The 26,349-nt window shown below is 52.1% G+C and overlaps 1 protein-coding gene and 2 long non-coding RNA genes across 4 annotated transcripts; 2 read left to right on the forward strand and 1 right to left on the reverse strand.

Annotated features, from left to right (window-relative positions):
* Positions 1 to 1,966: 1,966 nt before the first annotated feature.
* On the forward strand, positions 1,967 to 13,766 carry IL9R (interleukin 9 receptor). Of its 2 annotated transcripts, none has more exons than XM_030807471.1 (9): positions 1,967 to 2,173; positions 6,488 to 6,601; positions 7,031 to 7,142; positions 7,259 to 7,437; positions 8,007 to 8,152; positions 8,870 to 9,071; positions 9,631 to 9,736; positions 11,073 to 11,157; positions 12,781 to 13,766. In XM_030807471.1, exons 1-9 carry the CDS (start codon positions 2,146 to 2,148, stop codon positions 13,357 to 13,359), a joined length of 1,551 nt encoding a protein of 516 aa, XP_030663331.1. In that variant the 5' UTR covers positions 1,967 to 2,145; the 3' UTR covers positions 13,360 to 13,766. The 2 variants fall into 2 exon arrangements, with proteins under 2 accessions (XP_030663331.1, XP_004092619.1); XM_004092571.1 differs by lacking the exon at positions 11,073 to 11,157 and adding an exon at positions 4,992 to 5,086 and having other exon boundaries at positions 2,130 to 2,173; positions 6,458 to 6,601; positions 7,266 to 7,437; positions 8,036 to 8,152; positions 12,781 to 12,817.
* A 3,927-nt stretch (positions 13,767 to 17,693) lies between these two features.
* LOC115833336 lies at positions 17,694 to 19,662 on the reverse strand. The gene is made up of 2 exons (XR_004028786.1): positions 19,516 to 19,662; positions 17,694 to 18,358 (listed from the first exon to the last, which is right to left on the reverse strand). It is a non-coding gene; the product is annotated as an uncharacterized LOC115833336 (long non-coding RNA).
* Positions 19,663 to 22,748: 3,086 nt separating this feature from the next.
* On the forward strand, positions 22,749 to 23,296 carry LOC115833335. The gene is made up of 2 exons (XR_004028785.1): positions 22,749 to 22,908; positions 23,003 to 23,296. It is a non-coding gene; the product is annotated as an uncharacterized LOC115833335 (long non-coding RNA).
* Positions 23,297 to 26,349: the final 3,053 nt, after the last annotated feature.

Consider the following 26,349-nt stretch of genomic DNA (forward strand, 5'->3'; position numbering starts at 1 on the left):
AGTGAGTAGAACAGTATATGCTTGTAGCAGATAAGACTGGAGTCAAGCTGATTAAAATTCAACCCCAAAGAACACACAAGTAATAAATACATGAAAAGATGCTTATCTTGACTAATACTCAAGGAAGTACAAATTAGAACCACATTGAAATATCTTAGCCTATCAGATTGGCAAAGATGAAAAAGACTGATAATGTTTACTGTTGGTGAAGGTTATAGGCATCTTACATTGTTGGTGAGAGCAAGTCTGTGCAACACTTTTTATGTAGGGCCATGTCTCAGCATCTATCAATATTTTAAAATGCTAACCCTGAGACCCCACAATTCCACCCCTAGCAATTTATCCTACAGTAGGACTCACTCTGTTGGTTGAAGACCCATGCCCAGAATTATTCACGAAATTCATTTAAAATAGCATATATGCTTGAGCCCAGGAGTCTGAGGCTGCAATGAGCTATGATCATGTCACTGCACTCCAGCCCAGCCTGGGTGACAGAGCAAGACTCTGTGTCTAAAGAAATGAAAATAAAAATAAATAAAATAGCATATACAGGCAACAATCCAAATGTTCATTGCAGAAATTATGATTATTATTGTTTTTCTTTTAGAGGCAGGGTGTCACTCTGTTGCCCAGACTAATCTTGACCTCCTGGGATCCTCAAGAGATCCTCCAGCCTCTGCTTCCCAAAGTTCTTGGATTACAGGTGTGAGGCACTGGGCCTAGACATTGCAGGGATTATTAAACCATGGTGTATACTACCATTAAAGGTATGCGGTAGGTTTTATGTGCCGACCTAGAAAGATGGTGCAAAACCATAGGGGAACAAGAAGGCTGCAAAATGGCAGCACAGCAGGAGTCCTTAAGAAATAGGTATTTGTTTCAGCTTAAGAGGTGTCTGGCTGGGCGTGGTGGCTCGCACCTGTAATCCCAGCACTTAAGGAGGCTTAGGTGGGCGGATCACTTGAGGTTAGGAGTTCAAGACCACCCTGGTCAACATGGTGAATCCCCATCTCTACTAAAACTACAAAGAAATTAGCTGGGCTTGGTGGCAGGTGGCTGTAATCCCAGCTACTTGGGAGCTGAGGCAGGAGAATCATCTGAGCCCAGGAGGCCGAAGTTGCAGTGAGCTTAGATCGCACCACTGCACTCCAGCCTGAGTGACAGAGTGAGACTCGGTAAAAAAAAAAAAAAAAAAAAAAAAGGCCGGGTGCGAGGTGGCTCACGCCTGTAATCCCAGCACTTTGGGAGGCCTAGGCAGGAGGATCACAAGGTCAGGAGATCGAGACCATCCTGGCCAACATGGTGAAACCCCATCTCTACTAAAATACAAAAAATTAGCTGGGCGTGGTGGCTCACGCCTGCAGTCCCAGCTACTCGGGAGGCTGAGGCAGGGGAATCGCTTGAACCCAGGAGGTGGAGGTTGCAGTGAGCCAAGATCGCGCCACTGCACTCCAGCCTGGTGACAGAGCAAGACTCCATCTCAAAAAAGAAAACAAAACAAACAAACAAAATCCCCAAAAAACAGAAGTGTCTGCATGGACTTGTGTCTAACTACTCACAGTGGCTACTTCTTGGGGGAGGTGAAAGGGGACCCTGTTAAAGAATTTTTCTTCTGTATTGTTTTTCTTCAACTGAGTCTGCATTAATTTTATATTTAATACTCTCCCCACCCCTGATGCTCACAGGTTGCTTTAGCTGCACCTCTGGTTTTGGCAAAGTGTAGAAGGGGACAAGGGCACTGCTCTGCACCTGCACAGGTTCTTGCCTCCTGGGGTCAGTTTAATGCATCTCAGTGGTGTTTCTTGGGAAGAACACAGTGGGCACTCAATTGCCAGTCAGTAGACAAATCACTGAAGTCCATGTCTGGCAGTTCTCAATGTCATGGGGACTGTAAGCTTGTCATGTCTCACAGTTCCCTGACTTACAAGATTAGTGGTGACAGACACTTCTCAGCTCTGCTCGGGCCAGCAGCTCTGTAATGCACTTGTGGTTTCAGATGTGGGCGGCCTGTGTGAACCTGTCATGCAAGGCTCACGTCACCAACTGCTGCAGTTATCTCCTGAATCAGGCTGAGGGTCTTTGCTGTGCACCCAGAGACAGTTGGGTGACAAATCACCTCCAGGTTGGGGATGCCTCAGACTTGTGATGGGACTGGGCAGATGCGTCTGGGAAGGTGAGTCTGTGCTTTGGGCTTCCCAGCCTCTCAAGTCAGCATGAAATTCAGAAGGCAGAGAGGGACATGTGGCCCTCCAACTGGGGGCCCAGGGAGCCACTGTGGAAGCGTGGCATTTGAGAGAGCCACCCTAGCTTTACCTCCTCTGGTGTCCTGTCCTTGGGTATCTCTTAGAGATGGCAAAATTTGCAGCCCTGACCTCAAGGATTACAAACTAATTTCCAGTCCTGTGGTGGTCATGGGTTCTACTGTGGCCAGTGTAGCCATGCTCCAACTGGATGGAGGGAAGGGCACTGAGTTTGTCAGGCAGAATTTCTAATTATGGAAGGAACTCTGCTTCCTCAGTGATTAAACTGATCTTTGTGGGGGTGCCTTTGTGGGGTGAGAATGGGCGTACTTGGGCCTCAGTTGTGATGGCCACGGGGTGGAGCTGAGGTCTAGGCCCAGGGTTGGGAAAGCCTCTAACAACTCCGAGGCATTTGGGTGTTTTAGGGCAGAAGAGGAGCCAGGAGGATGGGGAGGTGTGGGTGGGATTCTAGAGGGAGGGTCAACCCAGCCAAGCAGAGGAAGGGGAGGAGAGGGTTTGTTTTGGAAAGAGCATCGCCCTCTCAGTTTCCTGGGGTCTGGATAATCTGTTCTTGTGACGAGCTGGAGGATGTGGGCCCTGCTTGGATCCTCCTCTCCCCTCCCTGCCCCCATTTTCTCTTCCTGTGATTTATGGTGTTCTGGGCTCACCCTCTTTCCAGAGCTTAGCTACATGAGGTAGATAAGTATCAAGAGTGGGTATCCTTTCAGCGTGTCTTCAAGTAGCATCCCAGAGCCCCGCTCCTGGGTACCCACAACATGAACACCGTCCAGAAGCAAGGGCAGCCTCTGCGTGGGGGGCAGGGGTTGGAAAACATTTATCAAACAGTTGAGTTGGATGCAGGGGATGCAATATGATCAGAGTCTTGCCTCAAGGAGCCTCATGTAGGGACACCGCACAGTGATGACCTTCAACTGCAGTGGGGCAGCAAGGCTGTGGGAGGGGCGTTTTGGGCACAGCAGGCAATGTGGGTACCTCTTCACCAAGACAGAAGGAAGAGCACGGACATCATTTTCCCGTCTCGCCTCCAGACTCCCAGAGAACTGTGCCAATACCCTTACTCCAGCCCTGGCCCATGGCCACTGCTCAACCCTTGGGCCCTGTCAGTTCAGGGCTGTGCAGAAGACAGTTGCCTGTGCTCAGGCTCAGGGGTTCTGTCTGGCTAGGGAGGCCTACTAGGGGACTGGGGGAAGGCCTCATGAAGGACCAGGCCTGTGATGGGGAGGGCAGATGGCAGAGGGGACAGTGGGAAGCAGAGCAGCAGGGGTCTCTGGCTGCTGACACCTCTGTTCTTGGCCCATTCCCACCAGCTTCCACATAAGCCTGTGAACTTCCCAAGGGCAGTGCCTGCGAGGCACCACTCAGCACATGCCCCAGCAGAAGGCACCACAGTGCTTTATAAATGGGGTGGAGCTACAGGCAGACCTGTCTTCCCCCATCCTTGACCACAGGGCCAGGCAGTCAGGGCAGGTGCACACACCCCTACTCGCATGCTCTGTGCTTCTCCCACCCACCCTCGCCTGCTCCCCTCTGCCCTGGGTATGTGCCTTTGTCCACTCAATACCTCTGCAGTGCAGAGTCCAGCCCTGACTTCTTCCTGAGCTGTGGCCCAGCGTTTCCACAGATATCTGCCTCACGGATGCAGCACTGCCCCTCATCCTCTTCTCTGAAAGTGTGTGGAAAATGCTTCTTGGTGCCATCTCTCTCCCACCCTGCCTTCTCTGCACCTTCTCTATGAGGTGTCTGTTGTCTCTGTGCTTGCCTCCAGCTGGCCTTTCTGACCCCATCCCTCCTGCCTCCTGCCCATCCCCACCCCTGTCGGCACCTCACACACTCTGTGCCCAACAGCACTGGGGATTCCCACTGTGATGAAGGAAGTCCTCATGTGGTCCAGAGAGGGAGCTGACCCCTGCTCCCATTTCCAGCCCCATTTTCTGGCACAGCCTCTGTATCCCCAGGCTCCAGCTGCTTCTGGGGTACCAAAGTCTGCATTTCTTCCTCTTCCCCCAGCAGACAGAAGACCTTGCTGGACAAGTGTCCACTACAATAGTAACTTCCATCCTATCCACCTCTATGGCTGCCAGCCTCCTGAATGGTCCAGAAGAACTGGACCCTTCCTGGGGCATGTGCTGAGTGGTGCCTCGCAGGCACTGCCCTCAGGAAGTTCACAGGCTTATGTGGAAGCTGGTGGGAATGGGCCAAGAACAGAGGTGTCAGCAGCCAGGTATTGGGCAGGTCCCAGGTCTCTGAGCCTCAGTTTCTTCATCTGTAGGAGGGTGGTGACCCTGCCCTGCTCAGCTTACCAGGTACAGATGTAAGTTTTCAGTGCAGAGGAAAAGCAGAGACCTTCCCCTCAGATGGCCATACCTCCTTGTCACTGTACCCAACTCTGCAGTCCTACTTTGTAGCTCTCAGGTGTCACATGTGGGTCCTGCCCTACCATCCCACTTCCCTGTCTAGAAACGAGGCCTGCTGAGCTTGGAGCCATCCCACTCCCTGCTCTCAAGCCATCTGCTCCTGGGTTAGCTTGTGGCTGGCCTGGCCTGGCCTGATTCTACATAGATGTGGGTGTTTCTCCACTGCTGGGGCAGTGGTTGTCCATTCTGGGGCCTGGGTCAGCTCTCAGCTGTGGCTGGTGTGCCTGTGCTTCCCCAGGTCCTGGTGGTGACTCCAACCCTGCCCTCAGATATCCCAAGAGCAGGCTGACTGCCTTCCCCATTCCCACCTTTCCAGTAACTGCTGCAAGAAGGGACAGACACTGCTACAGAGAACTTGCCACGGTGTTTCATGCTGCGGCCGGTGGTTCCAGGCTGCACCCTCCATTCTAGAAAGAGTGAGGCTTCCTGATCATCAGTCTTAACAGGGGACTGTCTTATGGGTACCTGGATACGCTGCCGGGAGTGGGGCAGAGTGGGGTTAGAGTAGTGCCTGATGCCCATTGAGGGTGTGCGGGTTCCTTAAGGGCATGCGTGCTGTAGTCTGCGTGCGTGTCTGGTTTTTTCCTCCTCCTTATCAGTAATCAGTCTTGTATAACCAGGCTGGCCCTGCTTCCTGCCTAGGGGCTATCGGTGTACCATCTGGAGTTGCAAATGGGGTGATAGGGCGTCAGCGGCCTTCCCACACCCAAGCACTTCCTGACACCCAGCCCCTCATCTCTAGCCAATTTCTGGCTCCCCCAGGGATCCTGGGGCTCAGGCCTCACACTCCAGCATTGGGGGGCTTTGCCCGTCTGGTGGTGCTCTTCTTTGCAGGTACCTTGGAACAGGGGTGTGACAGACTTCAGAAAGTGCCATCTGTTGCATGGATACCCTGCTGCCACCCTTGTCCACCTTTCTGGGGCAGAATACTTGGATGGGTCTTTATTTAAGAAGACAAAAGGGAGAGAGAATGCATAGAGGCCGGGTCCGGTGGCTCATGCCTGTAATCCTGACAATTTGGGAGGCCTAGGCAGGTGGATCCCTTAAGGTCAGGAGTTCAAGACTAGCCTGGACAACATGGTGAAACCCTGTCTCTACTAAAAATACAAAAAAAAAAAAAATTAGCTGGGCATGGCGGCAGATGCCTGTAATCCCAGCTACTCGGGAGGCTGAGGCAGGATAATCACTTGAACCCAGGAGGTGGAGGTTGCAGTGAGCCAAGATTGCACTACTGCACTCCAGCCTTGGCAACAGAGGGAGACTCCATTTCAAAAAAAAAAATTTGCTTAGAGTTTGTCTGTGTGACCCTGGGAAAGTCATTTCCCGTCCTTGGGACTCAGTTCCTTGCCTGTGAATCGGGACAGTGCCTCTCCCTTATAGAGCTGTTGTGAGAATTAAAATAGAAAATGTGCCTGTGGTGGTTGTTGGTAGTGACCAGTTCCCCCAACCCTGACTCCCCTGCAGGATGGGGCCTAGGCCCAGGGATGGGGGATGGGCTGGCACAGGATGACTGTCCCAGAGAGGGGTCTTCTCAGTAGACGTGGAGACCTAGCTGAGTCAGAGCCCAGGATCTAAGTTTGAGGGTGCCATGAGTCTTTGGCTGGGTCAAATGGCCTTTCTGAGCTTCAGTTCCTTATCAGTAAAGCCTGGGCAGTGGTCCAGGACGCTGGACACTGTGAGAGTGGTAGGACACAGGACACTGTGTGAGTGCAGGTGGGGACCCATGGAGCACTCTTCTGGGGAGCAATTCATGGGGAACACCTCTCCAGAGAGGGATGATTTGCACAGGGCCCTCAGCCCAGTCCCTTGCAGGCTGGACCTTGGAGAGTGAGGCCCTGAGGCGAGACATGGGCACCTGGCTCCTGGCCTGCACCTGCATCTGCACCTGTGTCTGCTCGGGAGTCTCTGTCACAGGGGAAGGACAAGGTGAGGGCTGGGCACTAGTGTCTGTATGAGGTGGGTGGAGAACCAGGACATGTTTGGGGGACTGGGTTGTCCGATGTCGGGCCCCTAGGGAAAGGTTTGGCCCAAACTGTGCTGGGGCGTGTCCTCTAGGGGTCAGCCTGGACCTCGGTCTCTAGTCTCCCTACTTTTACCTCCCTACCTTCAGTCCCTGGACCGACCCTAGTCTCCCTTCCTTCAGCCTCTTGACACCTCTCTGGGTCTGACTTGCCCATGTACCGTGGGTCAGAGCCCATCACTTTCCAGGCCTCCCAGTGCTTCCCTGGACAGATTCTGGGATCATTTACTGGTGACTACCCTGCTAGGGTGTCAGCTGTCAGATCCTCCCCAATCCCCCAGCTCAGCTCTGGCCTGAAGTACTTACTGTGGGCTCCCAACGGTCACTGTCTCCAGGGCCAAGGGCTAGAACCTTCACCTGCCTCACCAACAACATTCTCAGGATCGATTGCCACTGGTCTGCCCCAGAGCTGGGACAGGGCTCCAGCCCCTGGCTCCTCTTCACCAGGTGAGCGTGGAGGGCCATGCCCACGTGGAGAGGGATGAGGGTGAGGTCCCCAGGATTGAAGCAGCTATGCCAGGACAGTGTAGCAGCCCCGTGGTGCTGACAAATGCCCTTTCCAGCAACCAGGCTCCTGGTGGCACACATAAGTGCATCTTGCGGGGCAGTGAGTGCACCGTCGTGCTGCCACCTGAGGCAGTGCTCGTGCCATCTGACAATTTCACCATCACTTTCCACCACTGCATGTCTGGGAGGGAGCAGGTCAGCCTGGTGGACCCGGAGTACCTGCCCCGGAGACACGGTGAGCAGCGGCTATAGGTCTGGGGCGGGGCCCCTTCGCAAGAACATCCTGGGTGCTTGGGGGTTGGGAGCAGGGCCCCGCAGCCTGTGACCCCTGTGGCCCAGTGAGTGTTCTCAGTCCCTGCCAAGTGAGATCCAGGGCTGGGGGCAGGCTTGGCCCCTGGGAGGGGAGGGCCCATATGGTTACTGTGGGAGCAGGGTTTTGGCAGGAAATAAACATGCAGGGCTGCTAGTTGGGGCAGGGGCTGGCACTTGAGTCATGTGAAATGCACTTCAGTCATACCAGGAAGGGCTCCAATAAGATGCTGGGAAAAGCTTCCAGCAGCAGACTGTAAAGGAAAGGGAAAGCAAGATTTAGAAACCACCTAGTCTAGCTGCAGAGGCCAGAGGAAGTCATTGCTGTCCTGTCCGGCCTGGGGCTTTCCCGGACCAGTCTCCCAGTGAGCTGCCTGGTCTGAGAGGGCCTTGACCATTCCCCTTGGGAATCTTTCAGACCCCAGTCTTGTGTGTTCTGACTGACACACCCAGACTCATGGGGCTTCGGCCTCACATGGATTCACTCTGTTCCAGTTAAGCTGGACCCACCCTCTGACTTGCAGAGCAACGTCAGCTCTGGCCACTGCATCCTGACCTGGAGCATCAGTCCTGCCTTGGAGCCAATGACCACACTTCTCAGCTATGAGTTGGCCTTCAAGAAGCAGGAAGAGGCCTGGGAGGTAACACTTTGGCTGGCTTTCCCTGGGGGCCTCTCTACTGGGAACAGCAGTCCAGGGCAAACTCCCCTCTCTTCATAGGGAGATGTCAACTTGTAGTGATGAGGAGGGGAGGAAGTAGAGCAGGGTGTGTGTGCACACATACATGCTGGCATGCAGATGTGTATGCTTTATGTGTGTGTATGGGAGTAGGGTGAGTGCACCTGTGTCTCTGTGAGTGTGTGCACATAAGTGTGGTGAGTGTGCATGTGTTTATGTGTGCACACATGTAAGTGCACACACTCACATGTTTGTGTGCCCGTGTTTGTGTTTATATGTAAGTGTACATATGAGTGTGCCTGTACCTTGTGTTTGTGTGAGTGTGCACATGGGCATGCCTATGTGTATGAGTGTGTATGTGAGTATGGTGAGTTGCTTCTGTGCACACACTTATGTTTATGAGTGTGCATGCAAGTGTGATGAGTGTGAAAGTGTGCCTGTAGACATGTTTGCCTGTGTGTGCATATGTGTATTTGTGGGCAAACGCAGCTGTGTCTGTGTGTGACTGTGAGTGTGCCTTCTCTGTCTGTGTGTGCACGTGAATGTGGTGAGTGTGCCTGTGTGTGAACACAGGTCTGTTCATGTGTGTGTTATATGAGCATATAATGCATGTGTGTATTCTCGAGGGCTGAGGGACCCAGCCCCACCTTCAGCACCTGCCAACTGTCCCCACCCCCACAGCACGCCCAGCACAGGGATCACATTGTCGGGGTGACCTGGCTCATACTTGAAGCCTTTGAGCTGCACCCTGGCTTTATCCATGAGGCCAGGCTGCGTGTCCAGATGGCCACACTGGAGGATGATGTGGTAGAGGAGGAGCGTTACACAGGCCAGTGGAGCGAGTGGAGCCAGCCTGTGTGCTTCCAGGCTCCCCAGAGACAAGGTGGGCGCTGCTGTGGCTGCTGCACTTCCAGAGTCTGGGCTGGGCATCCTCTCCCCTGATCACCTCACCCCTGCACCCTTTCAGCCTCCTGGAAGCCCCTCCCTGAGGCAGCCATGCCCCAGTTGACCCCCTTCGTCTGAAGGTCTGAGGTCTGTAGGGAGGACACAAACACCTGCCAACTCTGGGGCTTCCTGGGAACCCGTAGTCAGTGGCTCCTGTTAGGAGTGACGGTGGCAGGGCTGCACACTAGGGCTGGTGCTCCTGCCTGAAGGCTGGACATGACCTCAGTGTCCTTAATGAGGGCTGGACTGACCCTTGCGCACTGCAGTGCTGAGACGGCCCACGGACCTTATGACCCACTGTGTGGCAGATGGGAAGAGTGAGGCCCAGGAGTGTGGCTCACACAAAGTCCTTCAGCAGGTGACACAAACCTCCACGGCCCATCACAAACCTTCCACTTTGACCCAGGGCACTAAACGGCGCACCTTTGCCATGTAGGTTTGTGGGGAGCCTCCTGGAAATGAGGCTGCTCACAACCCTGGGCATTTCCTGCCCACAGGCCCTCTGATCCCACCCTTGGGGTGGCCAGACAACACCCTTGTTGCTGTGTCCGTCTTTCTCCTGCTGATTGGCCTGACTTACCTCCTGTTCAAGCTTTCGCCCAGGTAGGTAGCTGATACGTGTGTGTGTGTGTACATGTGTGAGTGGGTAATGGCGTACATGTGTTAGTGTATGTGTGATGTGTCACTGTGTGCATGTGTGAGTGTGTGGTGGGTGGGGAGTCAAGGGCCATCCTAGTCTGGTTCCTCCCCTCCCCTCTCCACTGCCTGGTCCTGGACGGGGTGGGCTTCTCAAGTCTCCGCTCTGGGCCAGTAGAGAGTTGTCAAGTTGCCAGGGGAGAGAAGGGAAGGGGGATCTGAGGCAGAGGCTGAAGATAAGGGCAGCTTGGTCCTGACCAGACCCAGAGTCACCGAGATCAAGAGCCCAAGGTCCTAGTCTCCTGCCTCTGGATGGGCTTGGTTTGTTCATTCGTTCACATGTTCTACAAAAGGACAGTTGAGGCACCTGGTGTGCTCAGTACCCTGTTCTCAGAACAAGATGGACAAGGGCCCTCCTTAAATAAACCATCATGCCTCATGCACCACACATAAGGTTACAAGATGGGGTGCAGGGGCCATGTCAGGCAGCGGATGTGAGGAAGAGGGTGTGGGGAGAGGGGTGTTGGGTGGGGCTAAGTGGGAGGGTGCTTGGCTTCTCCTGGGAGCAAGGGAAAGTGTGAAACTGTGTGACACAACCTAGTTTTTGTTTTGAGGAATAGATTGCTGGGACAAGGGGACATGGGGGACCTGCTGGAGGCCAATGGGGGCCAGTGGGGTGCCCACAAGGAGACAATTTGGCATGAGCCAGTGAAAGAAGTGGAGACAGAGAAAAGTGGAGAGAATTGCAGGGTCTTATGAGGGGAAATAGAGGGGACATGGGGGTGGATGAGATATGAGTGGTGACCCCTGAGGTGGGGAAATGGGGGACAGCCTTGCGGGGAGGTTGGTGAAGTCTATTTGGACCTGTTGGGTTGGAGCCCCAGGTGACATCCTTGTGGGAGGGTCAGTGGATCCTTGGCAGCAAGTCTGGTGCTCAGGGAGACACTGGGTGGGGTGGGAGCCACAGACCTTCTGCTGATGGCAAAGACGGGGTTCCTGGAGGTACTGGCTCCCTCTGAGGGCTGAGGACCCAGCTGGTAACTCCCCGTTCTGAATCCACCATCACAGCTCACGCTGTAAAGGATGCATGCCTCAGTATAAATCAGTTCTATGTGGCCGTTAAGCAAGGAGGCCCAGTTGGGTCCTACCCTGAGAGTGGGTCGGAATGTGATGAGATAGGAGAGAGGCGGTGGCAGGAACGAGCTGGGCGGACCTCCTGCTGATGGAAGGAAGCTCAGCCTCTGCAGTGACCTCAGGCCACCTGGGTCGCCATAGGCCTCTGACTGGCCTCTCTTGGCCTCAGGGTGAAGAGAATCTTCTACCAGAACGTGCCCTCTCCAGCGGTGTTCTTCCAGCCCCTCTACGGAGTGCACAATGGGAACTTCCAGGTGTGTGCAGAGACCATGGCAGGACGTGGGGGGCAGGGGTTGCCCAGAGCTCTGGCCTGCCCAAGATGTTGGCTTTCATGAGAGTTGGCGGCCAGTATGGGAGGCTTGTCAGTGCTTGGAGCCTTTTTTGTATATTCAGTGAATTTCAATTTATACGCGTGTCTCAAATGGGGAAAAATTAGCTTTATTTTCCATCGCTCATTTCTTTTTGTTCTCAGGTCTCCAGTTCCATTGTTGATGGAAAAAATGTAAATTTCTCATGACTTATCTCTGTCCCTTCTGGTTTGTGGCTGTCTGCACCCACCATGTGCCTCACCTCCTCCTTCTGCGAAGGTGTCTGTCCTGTGGCCGTGGGGAAGGGTCTGCGGTGTGTGCACTGCCCTTGGGGCTCTCATTGCCTCTGGGCTCCTGCTCTGCCTGGTCCCCTGGTCCCTACGGATCGCATGATGGCACCACAGCTGAGGATTGGGGTCTGCACTTTCCCCCCTTCCCCCCATGTTGGGCTCCCACAGCCCAGGCACCAGTGAGCAACTTGGGGGTTGCATCAGCCCCTCCCCTCCCTGCTGGGCTGGTGGTTCATGCCGCCTGGGTGGGAGGACGGGGTGGGGGGGCTCCAGTGAGTGGTCTCTGGTTGTTCCCCTCTGACTCCTCACTTTGGGCAAAGGACAAGACGCAGTGAGGGCCCCTCCCTGGGGTCTGGGCCAAGCTGACCCCTCTTCTCCAGAATCTTCCCTCCCTGTGCCCTAGGGCATCCCTGGGCCCTGTGCAGCAAGGATATCCCCTTCACACTGCAGCTCCAGCTTACTATGCAGAAAAATCCTTTTCTCTCTCAATGAGGAGCCTAGTTTTCAAGATTTTTGTCCAAAAATATAATTTGAACCATGAACCAGGCATCTGGCTCTTGGCAGAGTCTCCCTCTTTCCCCAAGGTGGTAGGTGTGACTGTCAAGAGCCTAGGCAGCTGATGACAAGGCTGAGCAGGTCAGATTGTGACTGTCCCCTGGACTGTCATCCTGTTGCAGGCACCAGCCCTTCCCTAGAGAACCAGGGCACCTGCCAGTGCAGTGATGGAGGGTGTGGTGTGTGTGGTGCATGGGATGGAGGCTCCTGGTCCCACCAAGGGAACAGCTTCTTTCTGGAGGCAGGGGCCTCCTGTGGCCCCACAGAAGGATCCAGGTCTGCTGGCCATAGCCCAGCGCTTTGAAAGTCACCAGTCCTGACAGCGACTCGTGTGTGTGTGTGTGTGTGTGCGTGTCAGGTGGGAGTGCCCAGTCTCTGTAGCTGCTGAAAGGCTCTGAGGCACATGCTGTCAGGAGTTGGCTCTGTCCCGGGCAGATATCACCATCTGTACCTTGGTTCAAACTGCTGTGAGCACCAGACCCTGTGCTGGCAGAGTGGTGAGGGGCCTGAAGGGACTGAGGGTCCCATGTTGAGGTTGGGCTGGCACATGGAGGAAAGACAGAATGTTCAAGACACAGGTGATGCTTGGCCTCTGGGTATGGCCCTCAGGAGGGCTTTCTGGAGGAGGAGGGAGAGTAGGCTTGCCAGAAAGGAGGCAGCTGCTCCCATGATGAGTTCTAAACATGCCGCCTGAGCCCTTCCCTCCTCCCGTGCTCTGTTCCAGACTTGGATGGGGGCCCACAGGGCCGGTGTGCTGTTGAGCCAGGACTGTGCTGGCACCCCACGAGGAGCCTTGGAGCCCTGCGTCCAGGAGGCCACTGCACTGCTCACCTGTGGCCCAGCGCATCCTTGGAAATCTGTGGCCCTGGAGGAGGAACAGGAGTGCCCTGGGACCAGGCTCTCGGGGAACCTGTGCTCAGAGGATGTGCTGCCAGCAGGGTGTACGGAGTGGAGGGTACAGACGCTTGCCTATCTGCCACAGGAGGACTGGGCCCCCACGTCCCTCACTAGGCCGGCTCCCCCAGACTCAGAGGGCAGCAGCAGCAGCAGCAGCAGCAGCAACTACTGTGCCTTGGGCTGCTATGGGGGATGGCACCTCTCAGCCCTCCCAGGAAACACACAGAGCCCTGGGCCCATCCCAGCCCTGGCCGGCAGCCTTTCCTGTGACCATCAGGGCCTGGAGACCCAGCCAGGAGTTGCCTGGGTGCTGGATGGTCACTGCCAGAGGCCTGGGCTGCATGAGGACCTCCAAGGCATGTTGCTCCCTTCTGTCCTCAGCAAGGCTCGGTCCTGGACATTCTAGGTCCCTGACTCACCAGATGCATCATGTCCATTTTGGGAAAATGGACTGAAGTCTCTGGAGCCCTTGTCTGGGACTGAACCTCCTGAGAAGGGGCCCCTAGCAGCAGTCAGAGGTCCTGTCTGGATGGAGGCTGGAGGCTCCCCCTCAACCCCTCTGCTCAGTGCCTGTGGGGAGCAACCTCTACCCTCAGCATCCTAGCCACAGGTTCCTCCTTCCGTTGTCCCTTTTCTTTATCCCTGGCCTCTCTGAGAAGTGGGGTGTGGTCTCTCAGCTCTTCTGCCCTCATCCCCTTAAAGGGCCAGCCTGGGCCCAGTGGACACAGGTAAGGCACCATGACCACCTGGTGTGACCTCTCTGTGCCTTCCTGAGGCATCTTTCTAGAGATTAAAAGGGGCTTCATGGCTGTTCCAAAGTGCTGATGGCTGGGAAGAGGGGCCAGAGGAGGAGTGAGGGGTGAGGTTTGGCCAGCCCTGGGCTTTCCAGGCTCTACAGATAGCACAATGGAGGCTCAATGACCGTTCTGGGGACAGCAAGGTGGAGGTTCAGGGGCAGCTTCGGGACAGCAGGATGGAGGCTTAGGGACAGTTCCTGGGAGGCCAGCTCCCTTGTTCCTCCTTGTCCTCATCCTCCCACTTGCTCCAGGAAACTGAGAGCTGAAGCTGGAGCTTCCAGACAGTCAGGGCTGGAAGTGACCATCCAGCAGTGATGGTGGCCTGTGAAGGGTCCTGCTTCTGTCCTCAGCCTCTCATGGGGTGGGCTTGGGGAGGAGCTGTGGTCTGGAGAGAGTGGCAGTTGGAGTAGAACGTGCCTGCATTTGTTTCCTAGGGCTGCCATAACAAAATGCCACAAAATGGTTAGCTTAGAACCACAGAGATTTGTTGTCTCACAATTCCGAAGTCCAGAAGTTGGAAATAAAGATGTTGGCAGTGTTCCCAACCACATGTTCTTGGGCTCCCATAAAACAGAAGTTGATATGAGGCCAAGCAAACTTCCCAGACAAGGCTTTATTAAGTCTTATGCCCCGAAAGTTTGGGCAGAAGAGAGATAGTGCAGGAGAAAGGATTCTTGGCTCACTCCCCAAGGGGAATGCATTGTGGTGTCTTAAGGAGGGTGACATGCATAATTTATGAGCTATGTGAGTGTCATTACATGTATGGGGTGGAGTGAAGGGTGCTCAGGTGCATGCTAACACATATGTTGCATGATCAGAAAATGGCAGATAAGCCCCTTCCTGGGTGAGGACTTCAGTATTATCATAAGGCCAGGGTCATTCTCCTAGCCTTGTGCACAAGCAGGTGATAGAGTCAACTCCCCTGAGTAAGACTTACGGCGAGATGCTGCTTATCTTAGTTTATTTCAGACAGTTGGCAAGGTATGGTCAGCGAGTCTGGCACCTGGAGGGTGGTGCTGCAAGGTCTAGTGGTCAGCGGGCATGTATGGAACAACACGTTAGTGGGGGTGGGCCGAGTCCCATTTCTACTCTGTCTCAGCAGGGCCATGCTCCCTCTGAAGGCACTAGGGAAGGGTTAGTTTCAGTCCTCTCTTCAGCTTCTGTTAGTTTCTTGGCTTGTGACACCAAAGCTGTAATCTTTTTTCTGTTTTGTTTTTGAGACGGAGTTTTGCTCTTGTCGCCCAGGCCGGAGTGCAATGGCACAATCTCGGCTCACTGCAACCTCCGCCTCCCGGGTTCAAGCGATTCTTCTGCCTCAGCCTTTGGAGTAGCTGTGATTATAGGCGCCTGCTACCATGCCTGGCTACTTTTTGTATTTTTAGTAGAGACGGCGTTTCACTATGTTGGCCAGGCTGGTCTCAAACTCCTGATATCAAGTGATCCACCTGCCTCTGCCTCCCAAAGTGTTGGGATTACAGGCGTGAGCCACCGCGCCTGGCCAAAGTTCCAGTCTTTACAGGGCTTTTTCCTTGTGTGCATTTCTGTGTCCAAATTTCCCCTTTTTAAAATCACAATAATAGTGAATTAAGGCTGGCCCTAACGATTTAATCTTAACTTGATCATCTGCAAAGACACTATTTCCATATAAGGTCACATTCACCGCTACTGGTGTTAGGACTTCAACCGAGAGGGCCTGACTGCTGGCCCCACACATCATGGCCCCTCCCAGCATGCCCCATCCCCTTCCTGGGTGCTTCATTTGCCTAGTTAGGGCTGTGACCACACTGAGATAGGAGGTGGGACCTGACTCCTGAGGCAGGGCTTGAATTCTGGACCAGATTGCAGACTAGCTGAAACAGGCAAAAGCACCCCTCCATAAGACACACCCACTGGTGCCAAGTGAGTTTGCCGTTCTCATGGTAACACCTGGAAATTACTGCCCCTTTCCATGGCAATGACCTGAAAGTTACCACCCCTTTTCTAAACATTTCTAAATAACCTCCTCCTTAATTTGCATATAATTACAAGTGGGTATAAATATGTGTGCAGAACTGCCTCTGAGCTGCTACTCTGGGCTCACTGCCTATGGGGCATCCCTGCTCCATAAGGAGCAGTACCTCTGCTGCCACTGTGCACGGCTGCTTCAATAAAAGTTGCTCTGTAATACCACCGACTCGCCCTTGAATTCTTTCCTGGGTGAAGCCAAAAGCCCTCCTGTGCTAAACCCAATTTCTGGGCTCACCTTTCCTGCATCAAGAGTGTTTTGGGGCTGGGAGCGCTGAAGTTTTGAAGGCAGGATGAAATGGAGGCTGTTCGCTCCCTGGGCCCTGAGGTACAGGGAGCAACTCTCCTGAGTGCTCTCATGCTCCCTGCAACCTGAGCAGAAAGAAGTACCTGCAGCCTGACGCCCCCAAAGGCAAAAGCCCCTTCTGGCTCAGACAGGCAGCCCTCCCACCCTGCATGCCTGCAGAGCTTCCGGGGTTTTGTGGGGAGCCTCACAGAGCTGGATCCTGGTCTGTGGGGGCGAGGCAGGCCCCAGAATGTATCTTTAGCATCCAGAGAGTGGGAGGGTGTGGACGGAAGCGAGGTACAGGCATCCTCAGCTCTAACCAAATATAAAAATGCTAGTGTGAATCCACTTCCTGGAGCTGGGCTCTGGGGAGCCCCGGGCTAGTGTATTTATAACAGGGGCTGTGTGGCTCATGAGGCTCCATGTGTGACCTGGGCTACCTCATGATCACACAAAGGAACCCACAATTGGGATGCCTCTCCTGTGTGGCCTGGACACGTCTTCATTCAACTCATAAACTTTCCCAGAGTGGGCCCTGGAGAGCTGGTTCTGGGCTGGAACCTGAGTGTGGAGCCTCTGGAGGCTGTGTAATTCGTAGGTGAGTCACTCAGTCACCTAAGCCTGGCCCTCCCCTCTGCACAGGGTGCTAGCCATACCTAGCAGACTGCTGTGAGTTCACCTGAGCAAGACACCTGCACACAGTGGTGCTCAGAAAAAGCTAATAATTCCTTATTGGAATGAGACAGGCCAGGCGTGGTGGCTCATGCCTGTAATCCCAGCACTCTGGGAGGCTGAGTCAAGCAGACTGCTTGAGCCCAGAAGTTTGAGACCAGTCTGGGCAACATGGCGAAACCCTATCTCTACGAAAAATACAAAAATAATTAGCTGGGCATGGTGGTTCAGGCCTGTAATCCCAGCTACTCGGGAGGCTGAAGTAGGAGAATCACTTGAATCTGGGAGGCAGAGGTTGCGCTGAGCTGAGATCACGCCACTGCACTCCAGCCTGGGCAACAAAGTGAGACTCCATTTCGAAAAAAAGAAAAGAGGCCAGGAGCAGTGGCGCATGTCTGTAATCCCAGCACTTTGGGAGGCTGAGGCGGGTGGATCATGAGGCCAGGAGTTCAGTACCAGCCTGGCCAAGATGGTGAAATCCCATCTCTACTAAAAATAATAAAAAAAAAAAAATCAGCCAGGCATGGTGGCAAACTCCTATAATTCCAGCTACTTAGGAGGCTGAGGCAGAGAATTGTTCGAACCCAGGAGGTGGAGGTTGCGGTGTGCCCAGATTGCACCACTGCACTCCAGCCTAGGAGACAGAGCGAGACTCTGTTTCAAAAAAAATAAAGGAAAAAAGAAAGAAAAGACCCCAGGACCATACATATTTACAGTTCAGTATTAACTAAGCTTAACAAAATATGATTTTATTTAAAATGGTCAAGGTAAAGGAAGAAAAAGAGTAGTTACTTTCTTCAAGTAATTTTGTGGTATAATATCAAAGCTTGATATAGTTAATACATTTCATCTAATATAGGAATGAGAATGCTTATAAAGAAGACGTCATTTTATGTACCATTACAAATACACTGCCAGTTAAACAGACTTTCTTAACAAAAGACTGTTGTTGACGAGTTCACTTCCATTAGACACACAAAATGGTTTGTTTTTGTTTTCATTTGTTTTTGTTTTTTGAGACAAGGTCTCCCTCTGTCGCCCAGACTAAATGCAGTGGCGTGAGCATGATAATGTGCCTTCTTTTCCATTTCCTGTGTTGTTTCCACTGCGTTAACAAAAGAGCCTTAAAATATAGAACACTGGCCGGGCGCAGTGGCTCACGCCTGTAATTCCAGCACTTTGGGAGGCTGAGGTGGGCGGATCACCCGAGGTCAGGAGTTCAAGACCAGCCTGATCAACCTGGAGAAACCCTGTCTCTACTAAAACTACAAAATTAGCTGGGCGTGATGGCGCATGACTGTAATCCCAGCTACTTGGGAGGCTGAGGCAGGAGAATCACTTGAACCCGGGAGGCAGAGGTTGCAGTGAGCCGAGATCGAGACATCGCACTCCAGCCTGGGGAACAAGAGCAAAACTCCTCAAAAGAAAACAAAACAAAACAAACACTGAGCACTAATCCAGGGGCGCCTGTTTCATTGGCCTTAGACTGTGGTTCCTGCTGGTCCCCGACCTCAGGATGGCGTCGCTGTGTTCCTCCTCCTCTCCCGGTACCAGGGTCAGCCCCAGGTGTCCCGGAGATGTCTTTACCATGGACGTGGCCCCAGGTGTCCCCAGGTCTCGAAGCCGTGGCCCCTACTGGGTGGGTCCTGAGGAGAGTAAATTCCGTCCTCACAGTCCTCATGCCCCGGGATGCCGCCGTGTGGATCAGATGCGGTTCTACCGTGGTGCTCTGGGTTTGGCCAGGCCCCCTAAAGGCAGCCCTGGAGAATCCCTGAAAATTAGCGTCTGGATTTTTCCATGCCATGATTTTGGAAATTTCAACTGAAATGGAGCCCACCATCCCATGCCCTGACCGAAACCCATGGAGATAGCAAGCAAAGAAGATGGGCAGTTCACGTCTGTAATCTCAGCACTTTGGGAGGCCGAGGCAGGAAGATCACTTGAGCTCAATGAGTTTGAGACCAACCTGGCCAACATGGTGAGACCCCCATCTCTACTAAAAATACAAAAAAAAAAAAAAAAATTAGCTGGGCGCCGTGGCGCACACCTGTAGTCCCAGCTACTTGGGAGGCTGAGGCAGGAGAATCGCTTGAGCCCAGGAAGCGGAGGTTGCAATGAGCAGAGATTGCACACCTGCACTCCAGCCTAGTCGACAGAGTGAGGCTTCCTCTCAAAAAGAAAGAGGACAGGGCACAGTGGCTCACAACTGTAATCCCAGCACTTTGGGAGGCGGAGGCGGGCAGATCATGAGGTCAGGAGATTGAGATCATCCTGGTCAACATGGTGAAACCCCGTCTCTACAAAACATAAAAAATTAGCTGTGCGTGGTGGCAAGCTCCTGTAGTGGCAGCTTTGGGAGACTGAGGCAGGAGAATCGCTTGAACCAGGGAGGCAGAGGCTGCAGTGAGCGGAGATCGCGTCACTGCACTCCAGCCTGGGCGACAGAGCGAGACGCCATCTCAAAAAAAACAAAAAACAAAAAACAAAACCAAAAACAAACATCCAGCACTGATCCCGGGGGTGGGGCGGCCTGTTTCCTCGGCCTCAGGCTGTGACGCCTACCAGTCCCTGATCTCCCGACAGCGTCTCCGCGTTCCTCCTCCTCTCCCGGTACCAGGGTCTCTTCCCAGAAAGAAACTCACATCCGTAACCCACATCTTGGCCTGCGCTGGGGGTGACCCGCCCAAGCCTCCATGAAGGGACACTCCTACAAAGTGAGGTCCTGCTACAAACGGCACGACGGAAAACGCAGCCGCACTCGCTCCGCCGCACTCACAGTGGGGGCGGGAAGCATTTTCCTCACGTTGGCCTCCGCCCCAGGTGTCCCGGAGATGCAGCAGCGTCTCCCAGTCCTCACCGCGGAAGCGGCCCCAGGTGTCTCGAAGCCGTGGCCTCTCCCATGCGGGTCCTGAGGAGAGGAAGCTCAATCATCACAGTGGCCGCATAGTGACGCGGCTGTGTGGATGAGACGCGGTGCGCGTGCGCATTGAGACGCAGTGCGTGCGCGGCGCTCCGAGTTGCCAGGGGCCGTGCGCCCCCTTGCGGCAGCCCTGGGGAGTCTCTGAAAATCAGCGTCTAGATTTTTCCATGCTGCAGATTTTGGAAATTACGACTGAAATGGAGCCCACCATCCCATGCCTTGATCGGAACTCATGGAGCTAGCAAGCAAAGAAGATGGCCAGTTCACGCCTGTAATCCCAGCATTTTGGGAGGCCGAGGCGGGCAGATCACTTGAGGTCAGGAGTTCGAGACCAGCCTGGCTAACATGGTGAAACCTCGTCTACGCTAAAAATACAAAAATTAGCTGGGCGTGGTGGCACGTGCCTGTAATCCCAGCTATTCAGGAGGCTGAGGCAGGAGAATTGCTTGAACCCAGAAGGCGCAGGTTGCAGTGTGCCAAGATCGTGTCACTGCACTCCAACCTGGGTGACAGAGCCAAACTCCATCTCAAAAAAAAAGAAGATGGCCAGTAGACAAAACTCAATTGATTTTCTTTCTTTTCTTTTTAAGAGACAGGGTCTCACTCTGTCACCCATGCTGAAGTGCAGTGGTGTAATCACAGCTCTCAAGTTCAGCCTCCAGCTCCCGGGTTCAAGAGATTCTCCAGCCTCAGCCTCCCAACACACTGGGATTACAGGTGTGAACAACCGCGCCCAGCACCACCTGATTTTCCTTTATTTATTTATTATTATGTAAATGGGCTAAATGCTCCAATTAAAAGACACAGACTGGCAAATTGGATAAAGAGTCAAGACCCATCAGGGTGCTTTATTCAGGAAACCCATCTCATGTGCAGAGACACACATAGGCTCAAAATAAAGATCTGTGATTGACAGTGGTTTGTAGGGGATGGGGTGAGTTAAATAGGGGAATAGGATGATGGAAGGAGCCACAGTGGGCCAGGTGGGAGTGGACTCAGGTTGGTGAGATTGTGCTTGGTCATTGTGGAAGAGCCTGGGACGTGCAGTGGCAGTGTGAACAAAAAGGCTACTTCTCATTGTGGGAGATAAGGATCTCCTTTCATCACACATGGAACTATTTCAGGATCAGTTCTGGAGAAGATTGTGCTGTGTGTGGTATAATTTACCATTTTAAGCATTTGTTGTTTTGGGGAAATACGCATAACATAATATTTACCATTTTAAACATTTTTAAGTGTGTAGCTCAGTGGCACTATGTGTGTTCACACTGTTGTGCAGCCATTACCACTATCATCTCACATTCTCACCAGCAATGCACAAGGGTTCCAATTTCTCCATATACTCACTGACACTAGTTAGTTTCCATTTTAAAAAAAGATAGTCACTCCAATGGATATGAAATGGTATCTCATTGTGGTTTTGATTTTCACTTATCTAATGGCGAGTGATGTTAAGTACCTTTTCATGTGTTTATTGGCATTGGATTTAGCAATGATTTCTTGGGTATGACACCAAAAGCACAAGAAATAAGAGAAAAAATAGATACGTTGGAATTCATCAGAATTTAAAACTTATGTACATCAAAGGACACTACCAAGAAAGCTGAAAGAAAACGGAGTGTATGGGAGAAAAAGATTACAAGTCACATCTGATAAAGGTATAGTACCCAGAACATATAAACAACTCAACTACAAAAAGACAGAAAACACAATTTTATAATGGGAAGAAGACTTGAAAAGACTTTTCTCCAAAGAAGATACACAAATAGCACATGAAAAGATGCTCAACATCGCCAGCCATCAGGGAAAGGCAAATGAAAATGACAATAAGATACCACTTGACACCCATTAGAATAACTATTACCAAAAACAACAACAACAAAAAGGCCAGGCACAGTGGCTCACACTTGTCATCCCAGCACTTTGGAAGGGTGAGGCAGGCAGATCACTTGAGGCCAGGAGTTTGAGACCAGCCTGGCCAACATGGTAAAACCCCATCCCTACTAAAAATACAAAACTTATCAAGGTGTGGTGGCATGCACCTGTAATCCCAACTACTTGGGATTACCCCTTACCTCAGGTGATCCGCCCACCTCAGCCTCTCAAAGTTTTTGTTTTTGAGACAGAGTCTTTCTCTATTGCCCAGTCTGGAGCGCAGTGGTGTGATCTTGACTCATTGCAACCTCCGCCTCCTGGGTTTAAGTGATTCTCCTGCCTCAGCCTCCTGAGTAGCTGGGACTACAGGGAAGCACAACCACACCTGGCTAATTTTTGTATATTTTTAGTAGAGATGGGGTTTCACCATGCTGATAGGCTGGTCTCAAACTCCTGACTTCATGATCCACCCGGCTTGGATCCGAAAGTGTTGTGATTACAGGCGTGAGCCACTGTGCCTGGCCATTTTTGTTTGTTTTTTTAGTGGAGATGGGGGTTTCCCCATGTTGAAATGGATAACTTCATGAACCAAAAGCAGAGTAATATACTTTAGCAGAGTAATATACTTTAGAAAGGAAGCAGGCTGGAAAACCCACAGTTGCAAAGCAAATAGAATTTCCAACTGCCTCTTGTAGCCCCTTCTTGGAAGTAGTCATAGACCAGGGTGTTCGACTTCTTCCTCTGTTTTTTGTTTGTTTGTTGTTTGCTGTTCTGTGGGGTTTTTGTTGTTGTTGTTTCCTTTTTTTTTAAAAAAAAATTCCCTTTCCCTGCTTTTTTGTCACAGCAGCCTTTGTCATTTCAAACACCGCAAGTGTTCTTTTAAAAAAATTATGTCAACCTTTCAATTAAAATGCAACATGTCTGAAACTTGGTATCTGGAGAAGTGAGATGGACAAAGGAGCCGTTGTTACTGCACGTTTTCATTCTCCAAACTTCACCTTGCACACAGTAACAGACAATGCACAAAGCCACTTCCCTCTGGACTGAAATTCTGAAATCCTTTTATGCCTGGCCTTTCCATCCTTCAACTTCCCCTCTCCCACGCTGTGAATTATTGTATTGTACATTTTTGTTTTAATCTCAGTAACAGGGGAACACAGGTAGCTCTAATATAGCTGTGACCCAGATGCTTCTGTTTCTAGCATGTATTTATTTTGCAGAAATATTTACATCCCTGATTTTTCACTGTCGTTTGAAAATAATTAGGCAATATCTCATCTGAGGTAGGATGTTTCTAGTGGTTGTGTTCTGAGGGAGAAAAACTAATCTGTTCTCTTTCCACTGCATTCTAGGAACAGTAAGAGGACCTTGTGCATGAATAATTTGTTTCCACACTACAGAGTGGGTAATAAGCAGATTAGTAAAAACAATTCTGCTTCACTTCAATAACAGCCTCTTCCAACTCATTTTTTTCTCAACAAACTTATTTTTCCAGCAGAAGAATTCCAGACTTCTTAGAGAACCCAGTGACTTTTTGCACCTTAAATCTGTGAAATCCTCATGTTTTCTTCTGCAGTATCCATAGTTCAAACAAAGATGAGGCAAAGCTAGATGCATTCCTGAAGGAACCCAAGAAATTCCTCTCTTTCTGTCTCTGGAATGAAATGAATTCTCTAGACCATCAGTTCTAACCTTCAAAAACAAACCTGTTTGTGAGATCTCCTTCAAATACTACTGTAGACCCCAGTGTTTATTCATTAAATTTTTAAAATATTTGTTTTATTTGGAATCAAAGTATTTGTAATTTTAGTATTTGTATTAATATAAGGGAGAAATGTTTAAATCTGTCTGTGCCATATGTGCCTCTGGCTTATTGCCCAATTAATTGTAGCCTCAGGCTAAACTTTGGTTTTTGTCTTTATTTTTATCAGAAGAAATATAACTGATCTCAAAGCATCTGCTTTTATTGTAGGGACTCGTGCTGCCATCTCCATTCCTCTCTCTTTTCTTGCAATCTGGGTGGAAGTTCTTTAATATGAACATTTCAACCACCTTCATTCTACCATGTCCACTATCAGCACATTCAAACGTATCCAGCCAAGGCTGTCATCTTAGGCCAGGGATTTTTTAGGAATCTATTTTGCTGTGATGCAGCTGGCACCCCTTTGACTCACTGTATCACCCCAGGGTTCTTTTCATTTTAGAAGCCCAAGAGGGCAGAAAAAGAAGTAGGTGAGCAATTAAACACTCTGAGTCAGGAGCATCTCCCCTTGTGTTAAGCAATGTATTTAGTAAGCTCCTAGCAGATGAGCCACGTCACAAATTCTGAGATCTGTATTTTGCAAATATTTTCTTCAATATGTGGCTTTTCTTTTTGTTCTCTTAACAAGGTCTCTTCCAGAATATAAACTTTGAATATTAAGAAATCCACATTGTCATTTCTTCTGTTTATATCAACCTTTTCTGTCAGTTGTTAAAATTCATTACCAAACCGAAAGGCACATAGCTCTTCTATAGTTTCTTCTAGAAATGGTATAGTTTTGCATTTTTAGTGTAAGGATGATTTTGAGTGATTATTTGTGTAAGTTGTGAAGTTTTCATCTACACGCATATCATTTCTTATGGCTTCCAATTAATCATTCCCTCACTATTTTTGGGAAGGACACAGGATAGTGGGCTCCGTTAGAATAGGTAGCTAGACATGAACAGGAGGGGGAGCTCCTGAAAAAGGGAAAGCCTGGGAAGGCTCTCCTATAGGGACCACCAAAAATTCACGTTAGTAGCATCTCTAGTGCTGGAGTGGATGGGCACTTGTCAATTGTGGGTAGGAGGGAGAAGAGGTACCTATGCAGAAAGAAACACCCTAGAACTCCTCTTAAGATGCCCCAATCATCATTTGTTCTGCAATAAAAATGTCAGAATATTGCTAGGTACATGCTGATAAGAACAACAAAGGGGACATTCTTAAGAGAAACCTGGCACCATAAGTACAGATTAGGGCAGAGAAGGACATTCAAAAGAGATAGGCAGGTGCAGCAGGTACAAACGTGACCACTGTCAGCCGGCCTGCGATGGCGGGAAAGAGGCTGGTGCCAGAGTGGATTCGGATTGATCACCACACATGTACCTCAACCAACAGCGAGGAGGTCCCACATGCCTAAGTGGGGCAAGTCGGGGACCTAAGGCAGTAGCAGGAAAACCAGACAAAGAAAACAGGCGGAGACTTGAGACAGAGGCAGGAATGTGAAGAAGTCTAAAATAAAATTCCCTGCACAGGACTCTTAGGCTGTTTTCATGCACGGTCAGTCCACTCCTCCCTATTTTTCTGCAATAAGCCCTTTACACTGTATTTCTTTTGAATGAAGTTATCTGCCATCTTTGTACTGCCTCTTGGTGAAAATCTTTCTTCCAAGTTAGACAAGAACTGGGACATCAGCTCTCCCCAGTAATAGCTCCATTTCAGTTTGAATTTACAGAACTGATGGGGCTTAATAACTGGCGCTCTGACTTTAAGTGGTGCAGGAGGTGGCCAGTAGCGGACCCCAGCCGTCACACCAGGAGCAAGAGGGCCCTGCATAGTCCCCATCTGCCTGCAGGTGGCATGCTGCCACGACACTGCCAGCAAGAGGGCCTGGCAGTGTCCCCAGCTGCCAGCAGGGGTATACGACGAGTACACTGTGAGCAAGAGGGCCCTGCAGTGTCCTTAGCTGCCAGCAGGTGGCGCACGGGCACCACAACATGAGCAAGAGGACCCTGCAGTGCCCTGGTTGCCAGCAGGGGGCGTGCTGCCACTACACTGGGAGCAAGAGGATCTTGTAGTGTCCGCAGGTGCCAGAAGAGGGCTTGCCCCCACTACACTAAAAGCAAGAGGGCCCAGCAGTGTCCCCAGCTGCCAGCAGGCGAGTATGCTGCCACTACCCTGTGAGCAAGAGGGCCCTGCAACGTCCGTAGCTGCCAGCAGGCGGCGTGCTGCCACTATACTGTGAGCAAAAGGGCCCTGCGTGCCCCGGCGCCAGCAGGGGGCGCTGGCCACCAGTGTAAGCAAGAGGGCGCTGCAGTTGCCCTAAGCGCCAGCAGGAGGCGCAGTGGCACAGCAACGTGAGCAAGCAGGTCTTGTAGTGCCCGGCTTTTCAGATTACTGAGGTTCCACCCGTCTCTGCGCCGCACCCCCGGCGACGTGCGTCTCTCTGCCTGCACCGCGTCCACCCCCGCCCCCCGCCCGGCGGCGTGCGACTGTGCACCTGTGCGCCTGCACCACGCCCCCCCAACCCCCGGCCTGGCGGTGTGCATGTCTGCGCCTGCGCCGCACCCGCCCCACCGGCGACGCGCCGCTGTGCATCTCTGCCCTGCGCCGCGCCTCCCCACGGGGGCCGCGCTGCCGCGCATCTCTGTGCCTGCGCCGCGGAGCGACAGCGCGCCGGCCCTCTCTGCGCCTGCGGGGGCCCGCCGCGCCTCTCCGCGCCTGCGCGGGCGCGGTGCCTTTGCGAGGACGGAGCTGCGTTCGCCACAGCACAGACCCAGAGGGCATCGCGAGGGCGGAGCTGCATTCTCCTCTGTACAGACTCCGGGGTACTGTGAAGGCGGAGCAGCGTTCTTCTCAGCACAGACCTGGGCGTGCGGGCCAGGGGCACCGCGAGGGCGGAGCGGCGTTCTGCTCAGCACAGACCTGCGGGACAGCGCAAAGGCGGAGCACCATTCTCCTCAGCACAGACGTTGGGGGCGCTGCCTCGCTTTGGGACAACTCGGGACAGCATCGACGGTGAGTAAAATCCTTCCTGTTTGCAGCCCTGAATAATCAAGTTCAGAGACCAATTAGAAGGGTTCAGTGTGCAAAATGGGAAA

The sequence above is a fragment of the Nomascus leucogenys genome, chromosome X, assembly GCF_006542625.1.
Source record: "Nomascus leucogenys isolate Asia chromosome X, Asia_NLE_v1, whole genome shotgun sequence".
Taxonomy (NCBI): domain Eukaryota; kingdom Metazoa; phylum Chordata; class Mammalia; order Primates; family Hylobatidae; genus Nomascus; species Nomascus leucogenys.